Source organism: Malaclemys terrapin, chromosome 1, assembly GCF_027887155.1.
Source record: "Malaclemys terrapin pileata isolate rMalTer1 chromosome 1, rMalTer1.hap1, whole genome shotgun sequence".
In the NCBI taxonomy this organism is placed as follows: Eukaryota; Metazoa; Chordata; order Testudines; family Emydidae; genus Malaclemys; species Malaclemys terrapin.
In genome coordinates, this window is record NC_071505.1 from 30,228,653 (window position 1) to 30,250,397 (window position 21,745).

Consider the following 21,745-nt stretch of genomic DNA (forward strand, 5'->3'; position numbering starts at 1 on the left):
GCTGCATGGTACTGTACAGCCCGAAACCAGGAATTCCAACGAGTAATTACTGGCACTGCAGAAAGTGCAATTTTTTGTTCTCCAATTTCAATCATTTCAGTCGTGTTTGCAATGTGCTGCCTGTATTGAAGTTTGTGGCTAGGGCAAAGTTTAAACATCTTTTTACTGTACTTGACCAGTTTATCAACTTTACCAAACTCACAGCTCACTGAAAAGAGAAATTATATGCGCATTACATCTAATATGGACAGCATTAGACCTTGGAGAACCGATTTGAAAGATTTCATCATGTAAGTTGCATGCATCCTAAGAAGTGGGCTGTAGTCCACGAAAGCTTATGCTCTAATAAATTTGTTAGTCTCTAAGGTGCCACAAGTACTCCTGTTCTTCTTATTGTCGCTTATGAAAGCAGATGTTTTGTCTGAGTTCGCACTATATTTAAAAACTTTTAATTATTGCTTGAGAAACTAGTGTAGTTAACAGCATCCAAATAAATGCAGTCGGCGAACACTGTTAGCTTTCCTGTCTGTACATCTTTGGCCTTGTCAGAAATAAAATCAAACAGAACATGCAGTACATAATTGTCTTCCTCATCTGTGGACTCATCCAAAATAATTACAAAAGACTCACATGAGTTAATTGGAGACTTCATCTCCTCAAAATGTGTAGCAAAAACCTTTGGAAGGTAGTTCTGTTGCAGCCTATTAGCACTTGGTAAGCAATCGCATTTTGTACATTCTGTTGAATGAATTCATACAGCTTTGGGTGATCAGGTTTTTTCAATGGTATATTAGCACTTGCCAATCCATCCACAAGTTCCATTCTTGCTAAATGACAGATCTCGGAGTTCTGTCATCTTCTTAAAAAGAGAAGAAATTTGTTTTTTGTTTTTTAACTTTTCATTTACCAACAATTCACTCTCTGCAGCTCTCTTTCTGCTTTGATGGGTTTCCGAGTCTAATTGGCGCTGAACTGTTGCCCAACATGTGTGAGCCAATGAAACATTGCAGCTTGTACAAAATAGTTTGTCACCATTGGCATGTAGAGTTTGGCTTCCTAATTCTTTCACTCGATCCGCTGCAGTAATAATTTTTTATTTACTTTGGACACTCATTTTACAGTAGTTGCATGTGTCTTCTCGTAGACAGTCAGTTGAGACCACTACAAAACCTCCCTAATGTCCATATCTACTAATCAATGAGTTGAGCCCTATGTGCGATTTGCTGCTGTAAAGTGTCAATCAAAAAATTCTGTCAAGTGACTCACTTTTTATTTTTCTTGAAATAAGCTAATAATTTCACCAGGAAGTGGGGGGGCGGGGAGTTCCCTGAACAACGTCCCCTCCCCAGGCAGCTGCAAAGGGAGGGGGACAGGAAGCAAGTGGGGAGGAAGAGGTGCAGAGCTATCTGCAGCCAGGAGAGATACCCAAGAGCAGCCCTGCAGGGAAAGAGCAAGTCCTGTCCCTCCTCCAGTCCAGCCAGAGCTAGGAGCCCCCTTTGGTGGGGAACTCCCAGTAGCACAGGGAAGATCAGATCCAACTCCACAAGCCGCCTCCAGCTGCAGGAATCTCTGGGGGTGTTGCTCAGTCCCAGAGTGTCCTGCAGCAGGGGGAGGTACCCAGAGGTGGGTCTGGTTTCCCCGCTGCCACAGAGCGGCTGCACAGGGGATGGACAAGTCCTGTCCCTCCCCAGCCCAGCTGGAGCTAGGAGCCCCCTTTGCGGGGGCGCCCCTAGGAACAAGGGGAGATTGGATTTCACAACGAAGGGCTTATTTCACGGTCCGTGGCACATTTTTCACAGCCACGAAATTGATAGGTACCCTAACTATACATTTCAAGTATCTAAAAGGGTGTCATAAGGAGGAGGGAGGAAACTTGTTCACCTTAGCCTCTAAGGATAGAACAAGAAGCAATGGGCTTAAACTGCAGCAAGGGAGGTCTAGGTTGGACATTAGGAAAAAGTTCCTAACTGTCAGGGTGGTTAAACACTGGAATAAATTGCCTAGGGAGGTTGTGGAATCTCCATCTCTGGAGATATTTAAGAGTAGGTTAGATAAATGTCTATCAGGGATGGTCTAGACAGTATTTGGTCCTGCCATGCGGGCAGGGGACTGGACTCGATGACCTCTCGAGGTCCCTTCCAGTCCTAGAATCTATGAATCTATGTGAAAGTAACAAAGCTTTCTTCTTTGAGTCAAGTACATTGTACACGTCCATTCCTCCGTAGGTATGTACACGCCTCATGCACAGTTGTCAGAGATTTTTTCCTCAGCAGTACCTGTTGGGGCAGTGTGAGCCTCCTCCGGTGCCCCTGACGCCCCTCAGTTCCTTCCTTCCACCAGTGATGATTGTTGGAGTTCCAATCTTTGCATCTGCAAGTCTTACCTCAGTAGCACCTGTAGAGTTAGTTTTTAGTCTAATATAATGTATTTGTATAGATTTAGATATAAGAATAAGTTTAAGATAATCCTATTATAGAAAATTACTAACAGTTTCCAGTTGGGTACCAGGCTGTACTAGACTACACACCTTATTCTCCTGGCTTCAAGGCCTGTCACTCATGTAACAAGTCTATGCCTGTGAGTGACCCACACCTCAGGTGCCTTAAGTATCTGGGAAAGGCGCATGTGAGTGACAAATGTAACATTTGTAGGGGATTCAAACCTTGATCAGAAAAGGACAAGACTCAAGTACCTACTTATGCAGTTTGCACTTCATCCACAATGGGAACCTTCCCGCTCAGAACGGGTACTGAGCATGTCCAATTCAGCTAGAAGTGCTCGCCCTGTTCTGAGTCCAGAGGCAGAGCCTAGTCACAGGTACCCAAGAAGAGAAAACATAAGTTTCCCAAACACTGAGTAATGGGGCCTTCGAAGTCTACAGTGAAGGCACCAAGCCGAGGTTAGGACTTGGAGGTGCACTCAAAGAAGAGGCACCTCCAGTCATAGTCAATAAGCCAGGATGGAGTGCTGACTCCAGAGCCCAAGATGGGTCCATTGAGACCAATCCCTGAGGGATCAGTGCACCTTTCAGTACCTCAAACTCGGGAGCCCTTTCCAGTGCAGTTTGCACCTGAGACTTTGGAGGCAGCCAGAGTGTTGCTTAACCTGTCGATACCAGTTTCCCCTGCTATTCAGGAATCTCACTCAGTGCTGGGATTGGAAGAAATGCACGCTTCCACAGTCCCGGCTCCAACCCCAGTGTACTGTTCAGTACAGGTGACTTCTACAGTTGCAGCTTCTCTCCATAGATTCCATGTAGAGGGAAGCCAGCAACATTCTCGCCAGTACCCACATCTCCAGACTTGGAGCCAGTCTCCCTGACACTGACAGTGTCAACTCCACCACGGCCTCAGGAACCAAACTCTTCAACAGACTCAGATCGGATCATATGTGTCTCAACACGAACATGCCCGCCATGGTACCAGCCACAGCCTTAGCCCTTTAATTACCAATGACCTGCACATAGCTGGGTCCTGCCTCCATATCAGTGGCCCTTTTGGATCCTGTGGGGCTTCCGTCCACATCCTAGAGGTTCTCCACTCCCTTCCTTCCTGCTCTTCTACGTCAGCTAGGCACTGGGAGCGTCTGCAGTAAGGTCACAGTCTTTCCCCCCCGGTACCGGGATTGGTACTATGCAGAGGGAACCATGCACTCAGGACTTTCCTGTGGATGAGTTGGAGGGAGGACCGCCTCAACAACCCTTAGCCTCTTCATCTTCTTCTCCTGATGGGGCATTAGTGACTGAGTCTACTTCTTCCCCTCCTGATGATGTCAGGGCTCATATCAAGACTTGTTGAGGAAGATGGCTGCAGCTCTGGCTGTCTAACCAAAAGAGGTGCAAGGAAGGTCACACAGGCTCATGGACATTTTCGCCTCTGCAGGAGGCTCTCTAGGGCTGCTCTCCCTATTAATGAGTCTATCCTGGAACCTTCCAAAGTTTTATGGCAAACCCATCTTCCCTGCCTCCCACTGCTAAAAGGGTGGAAAGATGATATGTCCATTCACAGGGATTTGAGTACTTTTATAACCACTTCCCTTCAGCTTTATTCCACAGAAGGTTTACAGCTTGGGATTATGAACCAGCAGACTCTGCTGAGATAAGATTTAAACCTGTGAGATAATATCCTGAAATTCAAAGAGAAGCTCCTTGATGAGGTAAAGCAGGAGTTAGCTGCTGTGAAATGAAGTTCACTTGAAAGCGAGCCTGGATGCTGCAGACTCTGCAGCTTGATCTTTGGCTTCCCCACCATCAGTATGCAGTGTTCATATAGATTGCAGTCATCAGGTCTTCCCTCAGAGGTGCAACAAACCATTCAAGACCTTCCATTTGAAGGTCCCTTGCTCTTTTCAGATAAGACAGTTGATAAGATTATCTCTTATCTCCAGCATAGACACTATTCAATCCACTTTCAATGCACTGGGTCTGCTAATTAATATAAAGAAGTTGATCCTGATGTCCATTCAAAGGATTTTGTGGTAGTCCTGGATTCTACAAAGGCCAGGGCTTTCCTGTTGGAGCAGAGGTTCCAGATATTGCAGGTCTTTGCTTTAGATCAACAAGTGCACCCTGTCATCACTGTTCGAAATTGCCTCAAACTTCTAGGGCACGTGGTAGCTTGCACTTACGTTGTGCAATGTGTCATGCTGTACCTCAGAACTACAGGGTTGACTAGCCTCTCTGGCCCGTCAACATACAGACATGGTAGTTCTAGTACCGGCTCAGTTCTTGTCCTCGCTGGACTAGTTGGTAGAACCTGCAAATGTTTGCAAAGATAGTCCCTTTGCCTATCCACAACAATTACTCTCTCTAAACACAAATGCATCAGATCTAGGTTGGGGAGCTCACTTGGTCCCCTTCAGACTCAGAGCCTAAGGCTCTGTATAAATATCAGGAACCTTCAGGCCATCCATTTATCTCGTATGGCATTCCTTCTGCATATGAAGGCATTCCTTCTGCATATGAACTTGCTGGTACTCACAGACAACACAGCAGCCATGTTCCATGTAAACCAGCAAGGGAGAGACCATTTGACAAAGTTATGCCAGGAGGCGGTCCTCCTTTGGAATTTCTGCATTGCCAGTTCCTTCAACCTGAGAACTGCTTACATTCTGGGAGCTCAAAGTAGACCACCTGATCAAGTTGTTTTGCAGGTCGCCAGGAGTGGTCTCTTCACCCAGGTATGTCTAGGTCCATTTTGCAACTGTGGGGAACTCACCAAGTGGACCTGTTTGCAACTAGAGCTAACAAAAAAGTCATCTTTTTTGTTTCTTAAGTGAGTCACAGCCCAGGTTCACTGACAGATGCTTTCCTCTTACCCTGATCTGCCTTCCCTCCAGTTTTGCTCCTGCCCATAGTCTTGTCCAAAATCAAGAAAGATTCCACTCATCTCATTTTAATAGCCCCAGCATAGCCTTGTCAACATTGTTTTTCAACTCTACTAGCCCTATCGGTCAGACTTCCACTGCTATTCCTAAGAGATGTGGATGTGATCTCACAAGACCATGGCCACCTCCTTCGTCTCAACTCCCAGGCTCTCCACCTGACAGTGTAGATACTTTATGGTTGACAACCTCAGAACAAGTTTGCTCTAAGGGGGCGTGGGAAGTTCTGCTAAATAGTAGTAAGCCTTCAAAATTAAATATGTTCAACTGACTGGTCACTAAATGTTGTTTGCAGTGTTGTTGTAGCCATGTTAGTCCCAGGATATTAGACACACAAGGTGAGTGAGGTAATATCTTTTATTGGACCAACTTCTATTGATGAAAGAGACAAGCTTTCAAGTTACACAGGCTCAAAAGCTTGTCTCTAACTTTGAAAGTTTGTCTCTTTCACCGACAGATGTTGGTCCAATAAAAGATATTACCTCACCCACCTGGTCACTGAATGTCAGTTTCACTGAGGGTCTGCTGTTCCAGGGTAGCCTTGCCATGCAGACTGTCTGGAGGCCAGGAACCCTGGGACTTCCAGACTCCCGAGCTAGCTAACTTCCTGGGCTGCCCGACTCCTGAGCAGGTAGCCCTGTGAGCCAGTTTACCTGGGAGATTGTAGCCTTGGGATCCCTGGCTCCAGGGCAGTTTGAGGTGCTAAAGGAGCACTCAAGGAAGATAAGGCTCTTGCAGAAAAGCTAAATGAATACTTTGCATTGGTCTTCACTATAGAAGATGTGAGGGAGAATCTCAAACCTGAGCCATTCTTTTTGGGTGACAAATCTGAGGAACTGTCCCAGATTGATGTGTTGATAGAGGAGATTTTGAAACAAATCAATAAATTAAACACTAATAAGTCACCAGGACCAGATGATAATCACCCAAGCATTCTGAAGGAACTCAAATATGAAATTGCAGAACTACTGACTGTGGTATATATTGGTATTGCTCAAATCAGCCTCTGTACCAGATGACTGCAGGATAGCTAATGTAATGCTGATTTTTAAAAAAAGGCTCCAGAGGCAATCCTGGCAATTACAGGCCAGTAAGCCTAACTTCAGTACTAGGAAAACTGGTTGAAACTAGAGTAAGGAACAGAATGATCAGATACATAGATGAACACAATATGTTAGAGAATAGTCAACACAAACTTTTGTAAAGGGAAATCATGCCTCACCTATCTGTTAGAATTCTTTGAGGGTGTCAGAAAGCATGTGTACAAGTGTGATCCAGTTGATATAGTGTACTTGGACTTTCAGAAAGTAAGCAGTCATGGGATAAGAGGGAAGGTTCTCTGATGGATCAGTAACTGGATAAAAGATAGGAAATGAAGGGTAGGAATAAATGGTCAGTTTTCACAATGGAGAGAGGTAAATAAAGGGCCCCCAATGGATCTGTCCTGAGACCTGTGCTGCTCAACATATTAATAAATTATGTGAAAAAGGGACTGAACAGTGAGGTGGCAAAATAGGCAGATGATGCAAAATTACTCAAGATAGTTAAGTCCAAAGCTGACTGCAAAGAGTTGCAAAGGGGTCTCACAAAACTCGGTGACTGGGCAACAAAATGGCAGTTCAATGTTAATAAGTGCAAAGTAATGCACATTGGAAAATATAATCCCAAATATACATACAAAATGATGGGGTGTAAATTAGCTGTTACCACTTAAAAGAAAATCTTGGAATCATCGTGGATAGTTCTTTGCCAACATTTGCTCAGTGTGCAGTGGGAGTCAAAAAAGCTGATGGACTGTCAGGAACCATTAGGAAAGGGATGATTCTATGATGAATCTATGAATTAAAAATATCATAATGCCACTATATAAATCCATGGTACACCCATATCTTGAATACTGTGTGCAGTTCTGGTTGCCCCCTCTCTCCAATTCTATTGCAGCTTTTTTTGAAAGTACAGAGAAGGGCAACAAAATGATTAGGGGCGTGGAACATCTTCCATATGAGGAGAGATTAAAAACACCAGGACTGTTCATCTTAGAAAAGAGACAACTTGATGATAGAGGTCTATAAAATCATGAATGGTGTGGATAGGTTGACCAGACAGCAAGTGTGAAAAATCAGGACAGGACTGGGGGGTAATAGCCTATATAAGAAAAAGACCCCAAAATCAGGACTGTCCCTATAAAATTGGGACATCTGGTCACCCTAGGTATGGAGAAGAAAGTGAACTAGGAACTGTTGTTTACTTTTTCAAATAACACAAGCACTGGGGTCACCCAGTGAAATTAAATGGCAGCAGGTTTAAAAACACAAAAGGCAGTACTTCACACAATTCACAGTCAACCTGTAGAACTCATTGTGAATGCCAAAAGTATAGTTGGGCTCAAAAAAGAATTAGATAAGTTCATGGAGGATAGGTCCATCAATGGCTATTAGCCAAGATCAGGGATGCAACCCCATGCTCTGGATGTCCCTAAATCTCTGACTGCTAGATGGTGGAACTAGATGACATGGGATGGATGACTCGATAATTGCCCTGTTGTGTTCATTCCCCTGAAGCATCTGGCACTGGCCACGGTTGGAAGACAGAATTCTGTGCTAGATGGACCATTGGTCTGACCAGGCATGGCCATTCTTATGTTCTTACATTTCTAATGTAAAATAGATATAGAATGAAATCAAATTTATTTATTTTATTAAAATGTTCAGTCTTTTATACATAATAAAGTAGAAAAAAAAATCAAGCCCTTTTATTTAAAAAGAAGAAATTGCCTTTGAAAGTCCTCTTTAAAGCACTTTCTGCTTATATATTCTCCTTGGTCTGCTAGCATTCTGGAAAGTCTTATCCTCTTGCATCAAGAGGATATGCATAAGGGGAAAATACACAAAATTATTTATAAGGAATTACTTTTGTGGGATGAAAAAGAATTGTTGCCTCTGCTCATCCCCATATAGGAAATTGAAAGTTAAATGTGCCCTGATATAAGTCCTATATAGTATGATGAAACTAATAGCCCAGATTGTCCAGTCCATTCCATTCGTTCAGTGCTGCTCAGACAGCAAAAAGTCAGTGGATTCTGGCTGAAAAGGGCCAGAGAATCCCTGTTGTGCATAAAAATTCTCTACTGGCAATAACTCTGACAGAAGTGTCTCCTCGTCTATAGGTAGTGTTGAGAGAGGACTGGGGTAGGATGCAGCAATGCTCCACTACACTAGTTCCCACTGATATAAATTAGAAAGCCCCTCAGTTGCTCTAATGAACCCTAGAGCTGGGTGGTGTAGGACCAGGAAGCTGCAAGTATTCTGAGTGTCTCCCCATCCTCATTCCCTGCAGAACTTTAGTGAGGGGAATGGATCCCTTTGTTTGAAAAGTACAAAGCAACAGGAAAAGTATGCCACCCTGTAACCACTTACAAATATGTGTTCAGAAATGGAAAGTTGAAAAAGGGCTCTCAAGTAGTACCCATAAATTTGTGACTTTTGTAGGTTACAACAGAGATGAAAACAGAGAGTAAATACCAATGTCAGTTGCTGTTATCCCAGTACTAGGGCAGTGAGCTGCTGATGAATGGCAGGGATGGGTTTCTGTCACAGAAAGGGGGTCTATCCTCATTTTGTAAATGGAGTAATAAATGGAAATAGCACAAAACTATTACATTTTGGCATGGTAATTAAATAGGTATTATCATTAATCAATCTAGAGCTAGAAATAAGTTAATAATACTTAATTTTTACTACAGTAGCACCTACTGATTATGGACAGCTCAGGGCCCCGTTGCACCAGGCACAACTTGCACATATACTAAAAGATAATCCATGGCCCAAAGAATCTTAGACAAGATGCAGTAAATGAGTGTGACACATTTGGGGAGTCGGAAAAGGATGAACAGGATAGCAGTAACATGAGCAAGTTTTGTATAGATTAGCTGTATGCAGAATTGCTCTCCACCTGGGCAGCCATTATCTGTTTCAATTATTCTGTAGGTATCTTGGCAGAAATGAGTCCTAAGGAGGCATTTGTAGGAAGATAAGGTGATAGATTTACAGACTTTGATAGGGAGTTTTTCCTATGCATAAGGGGCAGGACAGGAGAAAGAGTAGGGTGATGTGAGAATGATCAGTCAAGTAGATAATCTTAGAAGCAGCAGAAACAAATTAGAGATAGTAAATACTTAATATATAAGACTACATGTGTTGTCAATACTATATCATTGTTTTCTAAAATAGTAAGGAAAGGAACAGTTGTTGATATTTATACCACAAACATAGTATAAATGATTAATGGCTCATTACAATAGAGATTATTAGGAACAGCTGAAATGCTCTTTCCCATAAACCTTTTCATTGAAGAGGATATATTGATCTGCTTGAGGCAACAGTGTCTTGACAAATTTGAAGTGTTGTGGAAGGCTTGCAATAATTACTACTATCTGATTAAACTAATTTGGTTCACTTTTTTAAACATATGCATTATGAAGCAAAATTAACATTCCTGCAGATAGCTGCTTTAAGTTTATTAATTATCTAAAACAAAACTTTCCTATCTCCAAATCTCTTATTTCTATTAGGGCTGTCAAAAAAATAATAAAAATAATCGCAATCAATTGTGAGATTTTAAAAAATAGTCATGATGTATCGCAGTTTTAATTGCATTATTAGATGATAGAATACCAATTTAAATTTATTATAAATATTTTGCATGTTTTTCTACATTTTTAAATATATTGATTTCAATGACAACACAGAATGTAAAGGGTACAGTGTTCACTTTATATTATTTTTAGTGCAAATATTTGCACTGTAAAAAAAATAAATAAATAATAGTATTTTGACAAAATGTAAAGAAGTTACCAATGTGATATTTCTAAAGATAGCTACAGCTCTCGACCAAAGGTTTAAGAATCTGAAGTGCCTTCAAAAATTGGAGAGGGATGAGGTGTGGAGCATGCTTTCAGAAGTCTTAAAAGAGCAACACTCCGATGTGGAAACTACAGAACCCGAACCACCAAAAAAAAGAAAATCAACTTTCTGCTGGTGGCATCTGACTCAGATAATGAAAATGAACATGTGTCGGTCTGCACTGCTATGGATCATTATCAAGTAGAACCTGTCGTCAGCATAGAAGCATGTCCTCTGGAATGGTTGTCGAAGCATGAAGAAGCATTTGAATGTTTAGCACATCTGGCACGTAAATACCTTGCAATGCCAGCTACAACAGTGCCATGCGAAAACCTGTTCTCACTATCAGGTGACATTGTTAATAAGAAGCTGGCAGCATTATCTCCTGAAAATGTAAACATAATTGTTTGTCTTAGCGATTAGCTGAACAAAAAGTAGGACTGATTGGACTTGTAGGCTCTAAAGCAGTGGTTCTCAACCTGCAGGCTGCATGTGGACCAATTAGCACACACCTGCAGCCCAGCTGTGTGCTAAAGGCCCCATAGCCTGCATAGCAGGTTCCGGGAAGGGCCCGGGGTCCCGGCTGCCCAGCCTGGTGGGATCTAGGGCCCCGGCAGCCCAGCCCTGCGCAGCAGGGTCCAGGGTCTGGGCTGCCTCCCAGACCCAGGACTCCAGTTTGTTGGAGGGGTCTCTGGGCAGTGGGGGCAGCCCACAATGATAAATAGGTTGAGAACCACTGCTCTAAAGTTTTACATTGTTTTGTTTTTTGAGTGTAGTTATGTTAAAAAAAAATCAACATTTGTAAGTTGCACTTTCACAATAGAGATTGCACTGCAGTACTTACCTCAAGTGAAGTGAAAAATACCATTTCTTTTGTTTGTTTTTACAGTGAGAATATTTGTAATCAAAAATAATAAAGTGAACACTGTACACTTTGTATTCTGTGTTGTAATTGAAATATTTGAAAATGTAGAAAAACATCCAAAAATATTTGTAATAAATTTAAATTGGTATTCTGTTATTGTTTTACAGTGGTATTAAAATTGTGATTAATCGCAACTATTTTTAATCAAGTTTGTTTTGCAATAATCACTTGCATTAACTGTGATTGACAGACCTAATTTTTATATTATATGATATGTTTGCGTGTGCACAATGGTATATATGATGTATAATGTATCTTTTTATTTTATTTTAGTTTGTGCCATTCCGGGATTACATTGACAGAAGTGGAAACCATATATTGAGCATGGCCAGACTTGCTAAAGATGTCTTAGCTGAGATCCCAGACCAGTTTCTCTCTTACATGAGGGTCAGAGGAATCAAGCCATCACCTGCACCACCTCCATACACACCTCCTCTTCATGTGTTACAGACTCAGATATGACTACTCCAAAATGGTTAACACTTGCCACAAACAATGTAGAGCTACTGAGTCAGTGCTTCAGTACTGGTGCACTTTAAAGAACCAGTGAATCGAGACTGTTGTCTGTCTGGATGAAGTAGTAGCTTGTGATAGGTTTTTGGATCGAAACAAATTCTCTTCATATACCAAAATTCTCAATATGGTTGCATGAGCAACTGAAAACGCTATTCTCTTCAAGTCTTACTTTTTTCTGACTGAAAAAGCTACTTTTTCATTTATTTGTTGGGAGAAAGCACAAGTCACAGTTTCAACTCAGAAGATATTGTTCTCCCTGACTACCGTGTGTGTATATAAATATATAGGAATGCAATTCCTCTGTATCAATGTTTACATGTTACTACTTTTTAAATTTCAATACTTTTATAAATATTCTTAAGAATAAGAGTTTGGAATATTGAATCATGTGTCTTCTAACTTACAATAGTTATAGCCACAGGAGAAGCAATATCTCTTTGAATGATTGTCCAGACAAATAAAAGTGCAGAACTAAAGAAAGAGGACAAATACATTCATATTTCTCAATAATTGAATTGCTTCACGTAAGTGCTTAGTAGTCAATTCATCTATCAAAATTTAAAACAGTATTTGAGAATAAAATCTGGAGATGTGAATACTGTAACTGTATTTGACTTACTAATAAAGCTAAGCCTCAGGAAGGGGGTTATGTATTTTTCAGAGATACTCCAATTTCTAAATTTATGTAAGTTTACATTTTTTAAAATAGGTTTTGCTGGCTGACTAGAACTTGCATACTAAACGTAATTAAAGAAGAATTACCTCAAGTCCCATAGCTGACTTACTTAACTTAGTAGAATCATCTCATACTTTGCTTAATAGCATTAGCACTTTTGCATCTTAAAACTATTTTCAAGTGATTACAACGGACTTTTTATAATGAACCGTTTTAACGCCCATTTAAAATGTAAAGTTGTCACCTATTGTCTAGATTGCCCATTCAAAGGGATGCTGGCTCTTAATATTTGGATTCAATTGTTGTCATCTAATCACATTACTATTCGAAGTGCACAGATGCTAATATTTCATGAATTAACTGATTTTAAAATTGCACAGCCATATTGCTTTGTGCACAATAGTTTTGTGTATTTAACAACCCAACATTTTACTATATGCCTGTTCGTATCTAATTATAAAATGTTTTGCATGTACAGTTTTTACAAGAAATTCACAGTATTGTGAGTATATGTGTCAAAGATACATTATATTTAGAATAAATGGCCTTAAATCTCACAAAATTCCTGGAAATGATTGTGAATTGCCTTCAAATTCTGTTAAGACTGAAAAATGTTTTATTTTTTGTGTCATCATTGTAACTACCTTGTAATGTGACTTTGTTTTCTTTACATATAACTGGTTTATTACTTTGTTTCTTACTTCTATATGTCGTACTATACAGTATCAAGGTAAGGCACTTTTTTTAAGCATGAAAAGAGATTTTTTTTCAGAAAAACATATTTGCAGTATCAATGACCTATAACTATGTAAGTGCAGAATCTTCCATTTTGAAATATATTAAAACTTAAAATTAATATCTCACATTGTATATTACTTTTTTCAGATAACTATTCTGTCATAACAAGGACTTTTTTGTAAGAACAAATATTATTTTAATTTTATTTCAAACCAGTTTTTACATAAGAATGAAGTTACATTTTTTCACAAAAATGTGTGATTTTTAGTGGGCTTGTGTTGCGTGAATGAAATTTAATATCTGGCAACTACTGCTATTAAGGAGAGAACTTCATAAAAACTATGTATCAATCTACATTGTTATTTTCCCTTCTATGCTCTAAATTAATTTTAAACATGCCATCATTTCTTTATAGGATGTTTTTAAACATTGTATCAATAAGCACTTCACAAGTAATTAAAGCAAATTAATATTATACAATGGTGCACCTCTGTTGTTCCAATGTGATAGCTAAGGCCTTGTCTACACTACGAGAGTAGTTCGAATTTACTTGCATCGAATTTTTGGAATCGATATTGCAAAGTCGAACGTCTGTGTCCACACTAAGGACAGTAATTCGACTTTGTGAGTCCACACTAACGGTGAAAGCGTCGACATTCGAAGCGGTGCACTGTGGTCAGCTATCCCACAGTTCCCGCAGTCCCCTCTGCCCATTGGAATTCTGGGTGTAGCCGGCAATGCCTTCTGGGTAACAAAATGTGTCGAGGGTGCTTTTGGGTAACTGTCGTCATCCGTCCATCACTCCCGCCCTCCCTCCCTGAAAGCGCCGGCGGGAAATCAGTTCGCGCACTTTTCCAGTCATTGACAGCGCGGATGCCACAGCACTGCGAGCATGGAGCACGCTGCGACCATCGCTGCAGTTGTGGCCGCTCTCAACGCCTCGCAGCTTATCATACAGGTTTCCCTGAGGCAGATGCAGAAAAGTCAGGCGAGGAGGCTACGGCACCGCGGCGATGTCCTGAAGTCTGAGAGTAGCACAGACCTCTCAGAAAGCAGGGGACCCAGCGCCGAGGACATCACGATGGCAATGGGTCATGTTGATGCCGTGGAACGGCGATTCTGGGCACGGGAAACAAGCACTGAGTGGTGGGACCGCATAGTGCTGCAGGTCTGGGATGAATCCCAGTGGCTGCGAAACTTTCGCATGCGGAAGGGAACTTTCCTGGAACTTTGTGAGTTGCTGTCCCCTGCCCTGAAGCGCAATGACACCCGGTTGCGAGCTGCACTGAGTGTACAGAAGCGAGTGGCCATAGCCCTCTGGAAGCTTGCAACGCCAGACAGCTACCGGTCAGTCGCGAACCAGTTTGGGGTGGGCAAATCTACCATGGGGGTTGTTGTGATGCAAGTAGCCAAGGCAATCGTTGATGTACTGCTGCCAAAGGTAGTGACCCTGGGAAACGTGGAGGCGATCATAGATGGCTTCGCAGCGATGGGATTCCCAAACTGCGGTGGGGCCATAGATGGAACTCACATCCCTATCCTGGCACCGGACCACCAGGCCACCCAGTACATTAACCGAAAGGGCTATTTTTCCATGGTGCTGCAAGCACTGGTGGACCACAGGGGACGTTTTACCAACATCTACGTGGGATGGCCGGGCAAGGTTCATGACGCTCGTGTTTTCAGGAACTCTGGTCTGTTTAGACGGCTGCAACAAGGTATTTACTTCCCGGACCACAAAATAACTGTTGGGGATGTGGAGATGCCTATAGTCATCCTCGGGGACCCAGCCTACCCGCTAATGCCCTGGCTCATGAAGCCCTATACTGGCCCCCTGGACACTGAAAAAGAACTCTTCAACTACCGGCTGAGCAAGTGCAGAATGGTGGTGGAGTGTGCTTTTGGCCGTCTCAAGGGGAGATGGAGAAGCTTACTGACTCGCTGTGATCTCAGCGAAACCAATATCCCCATTGTTATAGCAGCTTGCTGTGTGCTCCACAATCTCTGTGAGAGCAAGGGGGAGACCTTTATGGCGGGGTGGGAGGTTGAGGAAAATAGCCTGGCTGCTGATTACGCACAGCCAGACAGCCGGGCGATTAGAAGAGAACAGCGGGAAGCGCTGTGCATCCGGGAGGCTTTGAAAGCAAAGTTCCTGAGTGAGCAGGGTAACCTGTGACTTTTAAGTTTGTGTACAGAGAAGCTGAACCTGCCCCCGTTTCTTTACCCAGTTAATGTTGACTATCCTACCCAGTTACATACCCCCTTCACCCCCTTCCAACACACGTTTTGAAATAAAAATAGTTCTACTTTGTTAATGCACACCGTTTTCTTTAATACTGTTTTCGCGGGAATTTTTTAAAACTGGGACGCAGACTGTGGTGCGGAGCGGGTGTAGTGTAGTGACGCGAATGAAGCTTCTAAACTCAAGGATTGACGGGCTCCGCTGCGGTGGGATGGTTGTTTCAACGGAGCCTGTCATCCCTCCTGATCGGGACTGTGTGTATGGGGGGGCTATGTGACTTTGTGGCAGGGGGAGGACGGTTACAGATCCCCTGCTGCGTGGCTCTGTGATCCTGCATAAGGACCGCCGCTTAAGATCTGTAACTGCCCTCCCCCGCCACAAAGTCACAGAGCAACCCACCCCCCACCACATAACATGAAAACAACCTCCCAGACTAACCAGGGTAACTAGTCACTGCATCACTGCACTGTGTATGTGCCCTGCTGCTGTGCCTGCCCCCGCCTATGTACCCTGCCAAAGGCGACTGTCCTGTCCAATTACCAACCCCCTTTCCCCTCCTCCTCCAAAAGAACATCATTGAAACAGTACTTAACATGAACGTATTTTTTATTATCAACTACACATGGAACTGGGAGGTGAAACTTGGACGGGGGCTTGTGTCAGGCGGGAAGGAAAGAACTTTTCAAGTTTTGGGGAATGAGAGCCTTCTGCTACTAGAGCTCTCTGCAGGGGTGGAGTGAGAGTTAGCAGGGACTCTGCCGCCTCTCCTTCTTTGCACTTTGGGTGAGGTGGGTATGGGACTTGGTGGCGGGGGAGGGCGGTTAGAGATGGACTGCAGCGGGGCTCTGTCCTCCTGCCTCCGTTCCTGCAGAACATCCACAAGGCGCCGGAGCGTGTCTGTTTGCTCCCTCAGTAGTCCAAGCAGCGTTTGAGTCGCCTGCTGGTCTTCCTGCCGCCACCTCTCCTCCCGATCCATGTTTGCTTGCTGCATTTGGGTCAATTTCTCCCGCCACTGGGTCTGCTGTGCTGCCTGGGCTTGGGAACAGGCCATAAGTTCAGAGAACATGTCCTCCCGTGTCCTCTTCTTCCTATGCCTAATCCGCGCTAGCCTCTGGGAGTGTGATGCCAGGCTAGGTTGTGAGACAGTCGCAGATGTGGCTGTGGGAATGGGAAAAAGGGAGTGAATTCCTCAGAAAGATAAATGTAGTTGTGAACAAAGAACATAGTCTTTCTCTGTGAACAAGACCATGCACAGCACCTATCACATGCGCACTCAGCACAAGGTCGAATTCTCGGCCTTCGCATTCAGTGCCTGGGGTCTTCCACAGCACGTTTGAGAAGCGGGGCAGCACAACGGAATTTCTGTTGCAGGCAGACATAGTAAGCCGTAGACTTGTGGCAGTTTAAAACTTTTATATTACCACTGGCCTCATTTCACATTTAAAGCAATGTCAGTCCCTGCTGCCAGCAATCCGGCAAGCGGGAACTCTGCCCCTGTCCCACCCCCTCGCGGCTGTCCCCAGGAACGATCCCTTTCGGCAGCCCCTCTCCCGCCTCCACCGCTTGGCTGCAAACCAGCTGTTACAGTTCTGTAAAGGAACGAGCAAGCAGTCCCAACACTAACATTCCCCTACCTAATTCAAAGCAGGTCACCATGGGCGACATCACCCTGATGAGGATCTCTGACAGCGAGAGAGAGAGAATGCTCCGGGAAAGCCTCCAAAGACCAGGGCCGTATGCCGCCCTGCTGTGCAGAGCAATGATTCCCGAGTACTTGATAGTCTCGTGGCGCGGCAACGTGTCGTACTTCGGAGGACCCAATAAGGCCGCTCTCCCCAGGAACCTCATGCAACGGCTTTCCAATTACCTCCAGGAGAGCTTCCTTGAGATGTCCCGGGAGGATTACTGCTCTATCCCTGCACATATAGACCGCATTTTACTGTAGCTGCAGTAGCAGGGAATAAACTGTAGAGCGGCTTGGGCAGGACAATCACGGAAAACCGGACATTGCTAGATTTTTTTTCAAAACTTGCACTGCCCATGACTGAACGGTTAAGCGCCTAGGGCAAAGTAATCATGAACAACCCATTCTTTTAATTGTTAATATTCCTGTTCTGTTAAAAATAAATGTTTAGATGTTTACAACACTTACTGGCTGATCCTTCCCCAGATTCTGTGTCCGGGGTAACGGCTGGGGAGGGTTGGTAGGGGATCTCTGTAAGGGTGATGAAGAGATCCTGGCTGTCGGGGAAATCAGTGTTGTGAGCGCTGCCGACTGCCTCACCCTCCTCATCTCCTTCCTCATCTTCCCCGTCCGCTAACATGTCCGAGGAACCGGCCGTGGACAATATCCCATCCTCAGAGTCCACGGTCAGTGGTGGGGTAGTGGTGGCGGCCGCACCGAGGATGGAATGCAGTGCCTCGTAGAAACGGGATGTCTGGGGATGGGATCTGGAGCGTCCGTTTGCCTCTTTGGTCTTCTGGTAGCCTTGTCTCAGCTCCTTGATTTTCACGCGGCACTGCGTTGCATCCCGGCTGTATCCTCTCTCTGACATGTCTTTTGAGATCTTCTCATAGATCTTTGCATTCCGTTTCTTGGAGCGCAGCTCAGAAAGCACGGACTCATCGCCCCACACAGCGATGAGATCCAAGACTTCCCGATCAGTCCATGCTGGGGCCCTCTTTCTATTCACAGACTGCACGGCCATCACTGCTGGAGAGCTCTGCATCGTTGCCAGTGCTGCTGTGATCGCCACGATGTCCAGACAGGAAATGAGATTCAAACTGGCCAGACAGGAAAAGGAATTCAAATTCAAATTTTCCCGGGGCTTTTCCTGTGTGGCTGGTCAGAGCATCCGAGCTCGTACTGCTGTCCAGAGCGTCAACAGAGTGGTGCACTGTGGGATAGCTCCCGGAGCTATTAGCGTCGATTTCCATCCACACCTAGCCTAATTCGACATGGCCATGTCGAATTTAGCGCTACTCCCCTCGTCGGGGAGGAGTACAGAAGTCGAATTAAAGAGACCTCTATGTCGAACTAAATAGCATCGCAGTGTGGACGGGTGCAGGGTTAATTCGATGTAATGGCGCTAACTTCGACATAAACGCCTAGTGTAGACCAGGCCAGATTCTCTGTTATTACACTTGTAACCTGTTGTAATGGTCAACAGGTTTAACAGCTTTTTCAATCTCCATCCCAAGTCACAGGTTGCCATTCTTCTATCCTCTGCTCCTGTAATCATTTAGTTCTCTTTATATTTTGATTCAGCAGATATCAGACTGTCTCCAGAAAGAAAGAGGTTTATGAAGGCTATTAAATATCTTAGACCTGACTCAGATAACACTTTATAAATGCAAAGCATAGTGTTAAACCTAATTTGATTCTTTATGTTTGCAGTATGACAGTTTTGAGATACGTATATAACCAAAACAATTTTTCCCACAACATACACATCCATTACATCTGCACTATTTGATGTTTATGTATGACTGTATTGATCTTATCTAGCTACTAGTGATTTATAAATCAAACAAATATGAAAAGTAAAATAAAAAGTAATGAATAGACGCAGTACCATCTCCCTAGTGACAAAAAGGAGTTCAGGTTGGCAATATTCCCTAGATCATTGGTGGGCAATCTGCTGGCCGCCACTTCCCACAGCTCCCATTGGCCGGGAACGGTGAACCGTGGCCACTGGGAGCTGCGGGCAGCCATATAAATGTAAACAAACTGGTGGCCCACAAGCGGATTACCCTGATGGCCACTGCCCTAGATGATTGATATCTTAGCTACAGAATTGGTGTGCATTTTTTAGATAAAGTGGAGGCAGTCATAATCTCTGCCTCCTTATTAAAAGAGATGAGACATTAGGATCCAGATTCACAAGAGGACTTAGATGCCTTACTGCCACTATAGGCACACGTATCTCAGAATCAGTCCCCGCTGGTATTCAAAAAACCCTGCTCAGATGCTGCCAAAGCATCGAGACACCTAAACCCCAGAGCAATGCACAAACAAGGAGAAAGATAGGCATTCCTCCTACTAACTCACCTGCAGGGCCCAAACTGGTAAGCAGGCTCAAAGCAGGTTAGCTATACTTGGTCCTGCCTCAGCACAGGGAGATGGACCTGATGACCTCTCAAGGCCCCTTCCTACCCTACATTTCTAGGATTCAGTGAAATAGAGTAGATCAATGTGCGCAAATAAAAATTAGGGAAAAAAAATCTCTATTTGATAGTTTTAGATCAATTTTAATTCAATTGAATTTATAAAAGCACTTGAGGCTTTCCAGGCACTTGCTAAATTTTCGTGTTCTCTCCAAGTGTATGTCAACCCTGGGAGCTTATCCAACAATGGCAAAATGAAAGGAAGCACAAGCAGCAGAAAAGTCCAAGAGACACAAAGTGAGAGGGACTGAAAAACAAGTGGGGGGGGAAAAATTACCAAAAAACCCCAATCCTGACTGAAATAGGATACAGAGGGTTTTTTTCTTTTTTATGAAAGAGGAGCATGTTGTTTTTGGCCCATTAGTACTGTGATCTCTCTTTTGTACTTTCTGCACTAATCAGTCTGCTAGTGATTACTTTGTGTTTAGCATCTTTCTCCCTCTTCTTTATAGGCAATGTGGCCCTTCAACTTGACTGCCTTTTTTTTTTTTTTTTTTTTTTAAATCGGTCCTGAGTCAGAGGGGACAGTTGTTACTTATTTTTTGAGAATTCAGTTTTTAATTAATTCACAAATACACAGTTGATTTTTACTCCCTTCCTGAGGTTTGGCTTTTGGGAAGTTAAATAATAATCCTGGAACATGAGTGAATCTGTTTTACATCTTAGATGTCTATACACAAATGCAAGGAGAATGGGGAATAAACAGGAAGAACTGAAGGTATTAGTACATAAGTTAAATTATGATTTAATTGGTATCACAGAGACTTGGTGGGTTAAATCTCATGACTGGAATATTGGTATAAAGGGGTATAGCTTGTTCAGGAATGACAGGCACAGAAAAAGGGGAGGAGGTGTTGCATTATACATCGAGATACACTTGTTTTGAAGTCCAGAAGGAGATGAGAGACAGACCAGTTGAAAGAGAACAATACAAGCGGAAAAAATAGTGGATATGTCACGGGAGGGGTGAACTATAGACCACCAAATCAGGAAGGGAAGGTGGGTGAGGCATTTCTAAAACAGATAACAAAACTATCCAATTCATAAGACAGGGTAGTAATGGGGGGCTTTGACTACCCAGAAATCTGCTTAAAAAAGTAATACAGCAAAACACAGAATTTCCAGTAAGTTCTTGGAATGTATTGGGGATAATTTTTTGTTTCAGAAAGTGGAGGAAGTAATTAGGGGACAGCTATTTTAGACTTGCTTCTGACCAACAGGGAGGAATTAGTTGGGAATCTGAAGGTGGAAGGCAATTTAGGGTAAAGCATCATGAAATTAAAGATTTCATGATTCTAAGGAAGGGAAGGAGCAAGAGCAGCAGAAAAAGGACAATGAACTTCAAAAAAGACCAACAAACTCAGAGAACTGGTAAGATCCCATGGGAAGAAAATCTTGAGACAAAGGAATTCAGGGGAGCTAGCAGTTTCTCAAAGATACAATATCAAATGCACAACTGCCAACTATTCTAATGTGAAGCACAGATAGGAAGACTAGTAAGAGGCAAATACAGCTCCATTGGGATCTCTTTAATTACCAGAAAATCAAAAAGGAATCCTACAAAAAGTGGAAACATGGCCATATTGCTAAGGATGAGTACAAAAAAATAGCACAAGCATGTAGGGACAAAATCAGAAATGTTAAGGCACAAAATGAGTTACACCTAGCAAGGTACATAAAAGGCAATATGAAGAATAAATACACAAGAAACAAGAGAAAGATGAAAGAAAGTGTAGGCCCTCTACTTAATGGGAAAGAAAACTAATAACTGAGGATGTCATGAAGACTGAAGTGTTGAATGACTATTTTGCCTCACTCTTCACTAAAAAAGTTAATGGTGACCAGATACTCAACACAATTAATATTAACAACAAAGAGGATGAATGCACTCCAAAATAGGGAAAGACAAGATTAAAGACTATTTAGATAAGTTAGATATAGCCAAGTTGCGGAGCCTGATGAAATTCATGATAGGGTACTTGAACTAGATGAAGCAATCTCAGAACTGTTAGCAATTATGGTTGAAAACTCATAGAGGATGGGTGAGGACTGAAGAAGGGTAAACATAGTACCTATCTTTAAAAAGGAGAACAAAGCGGTCCCATGGAATGTTAGACCAGTCAGTCTAATCTCAATACCTAGAAAGATATTAGACCAAATTATTAAACAATAGAGGATCATAGGGTTATAAAGAATAG

At 43.0% G+C, this 21,745-nt stretch overlaps 1 protein-coding gene across 3 annotated transcripts in view; it reads left to right on the forward strand.

Moving 5' to 3' along the window:
- CPNE8 (copine 8) overlaps positions 1-13,261 on the forward strand; it is a 271,698-nt gene extending 258,437 nt beyond the window's left edge. For all 3 annotated transcript variants that reach the window (XM_054019129.1, XM_054019120.1, XM_054019112.1), the window contains exon 20: positions 11,482-13,261. In XM_054019129.1, coding sequence (XP_053875104.1) covers positions 11,482-11,670 — 189 coding nt within the window. In that variant the 3' untranslated portion in view covers positions 11,671-13,261. The remainder of the gene's footprint in view (positions 1-11,481) is intronic.
- The last annotated feature ends 8,484 nt before the right edge of the window (positions 13,262-21,745 follow it).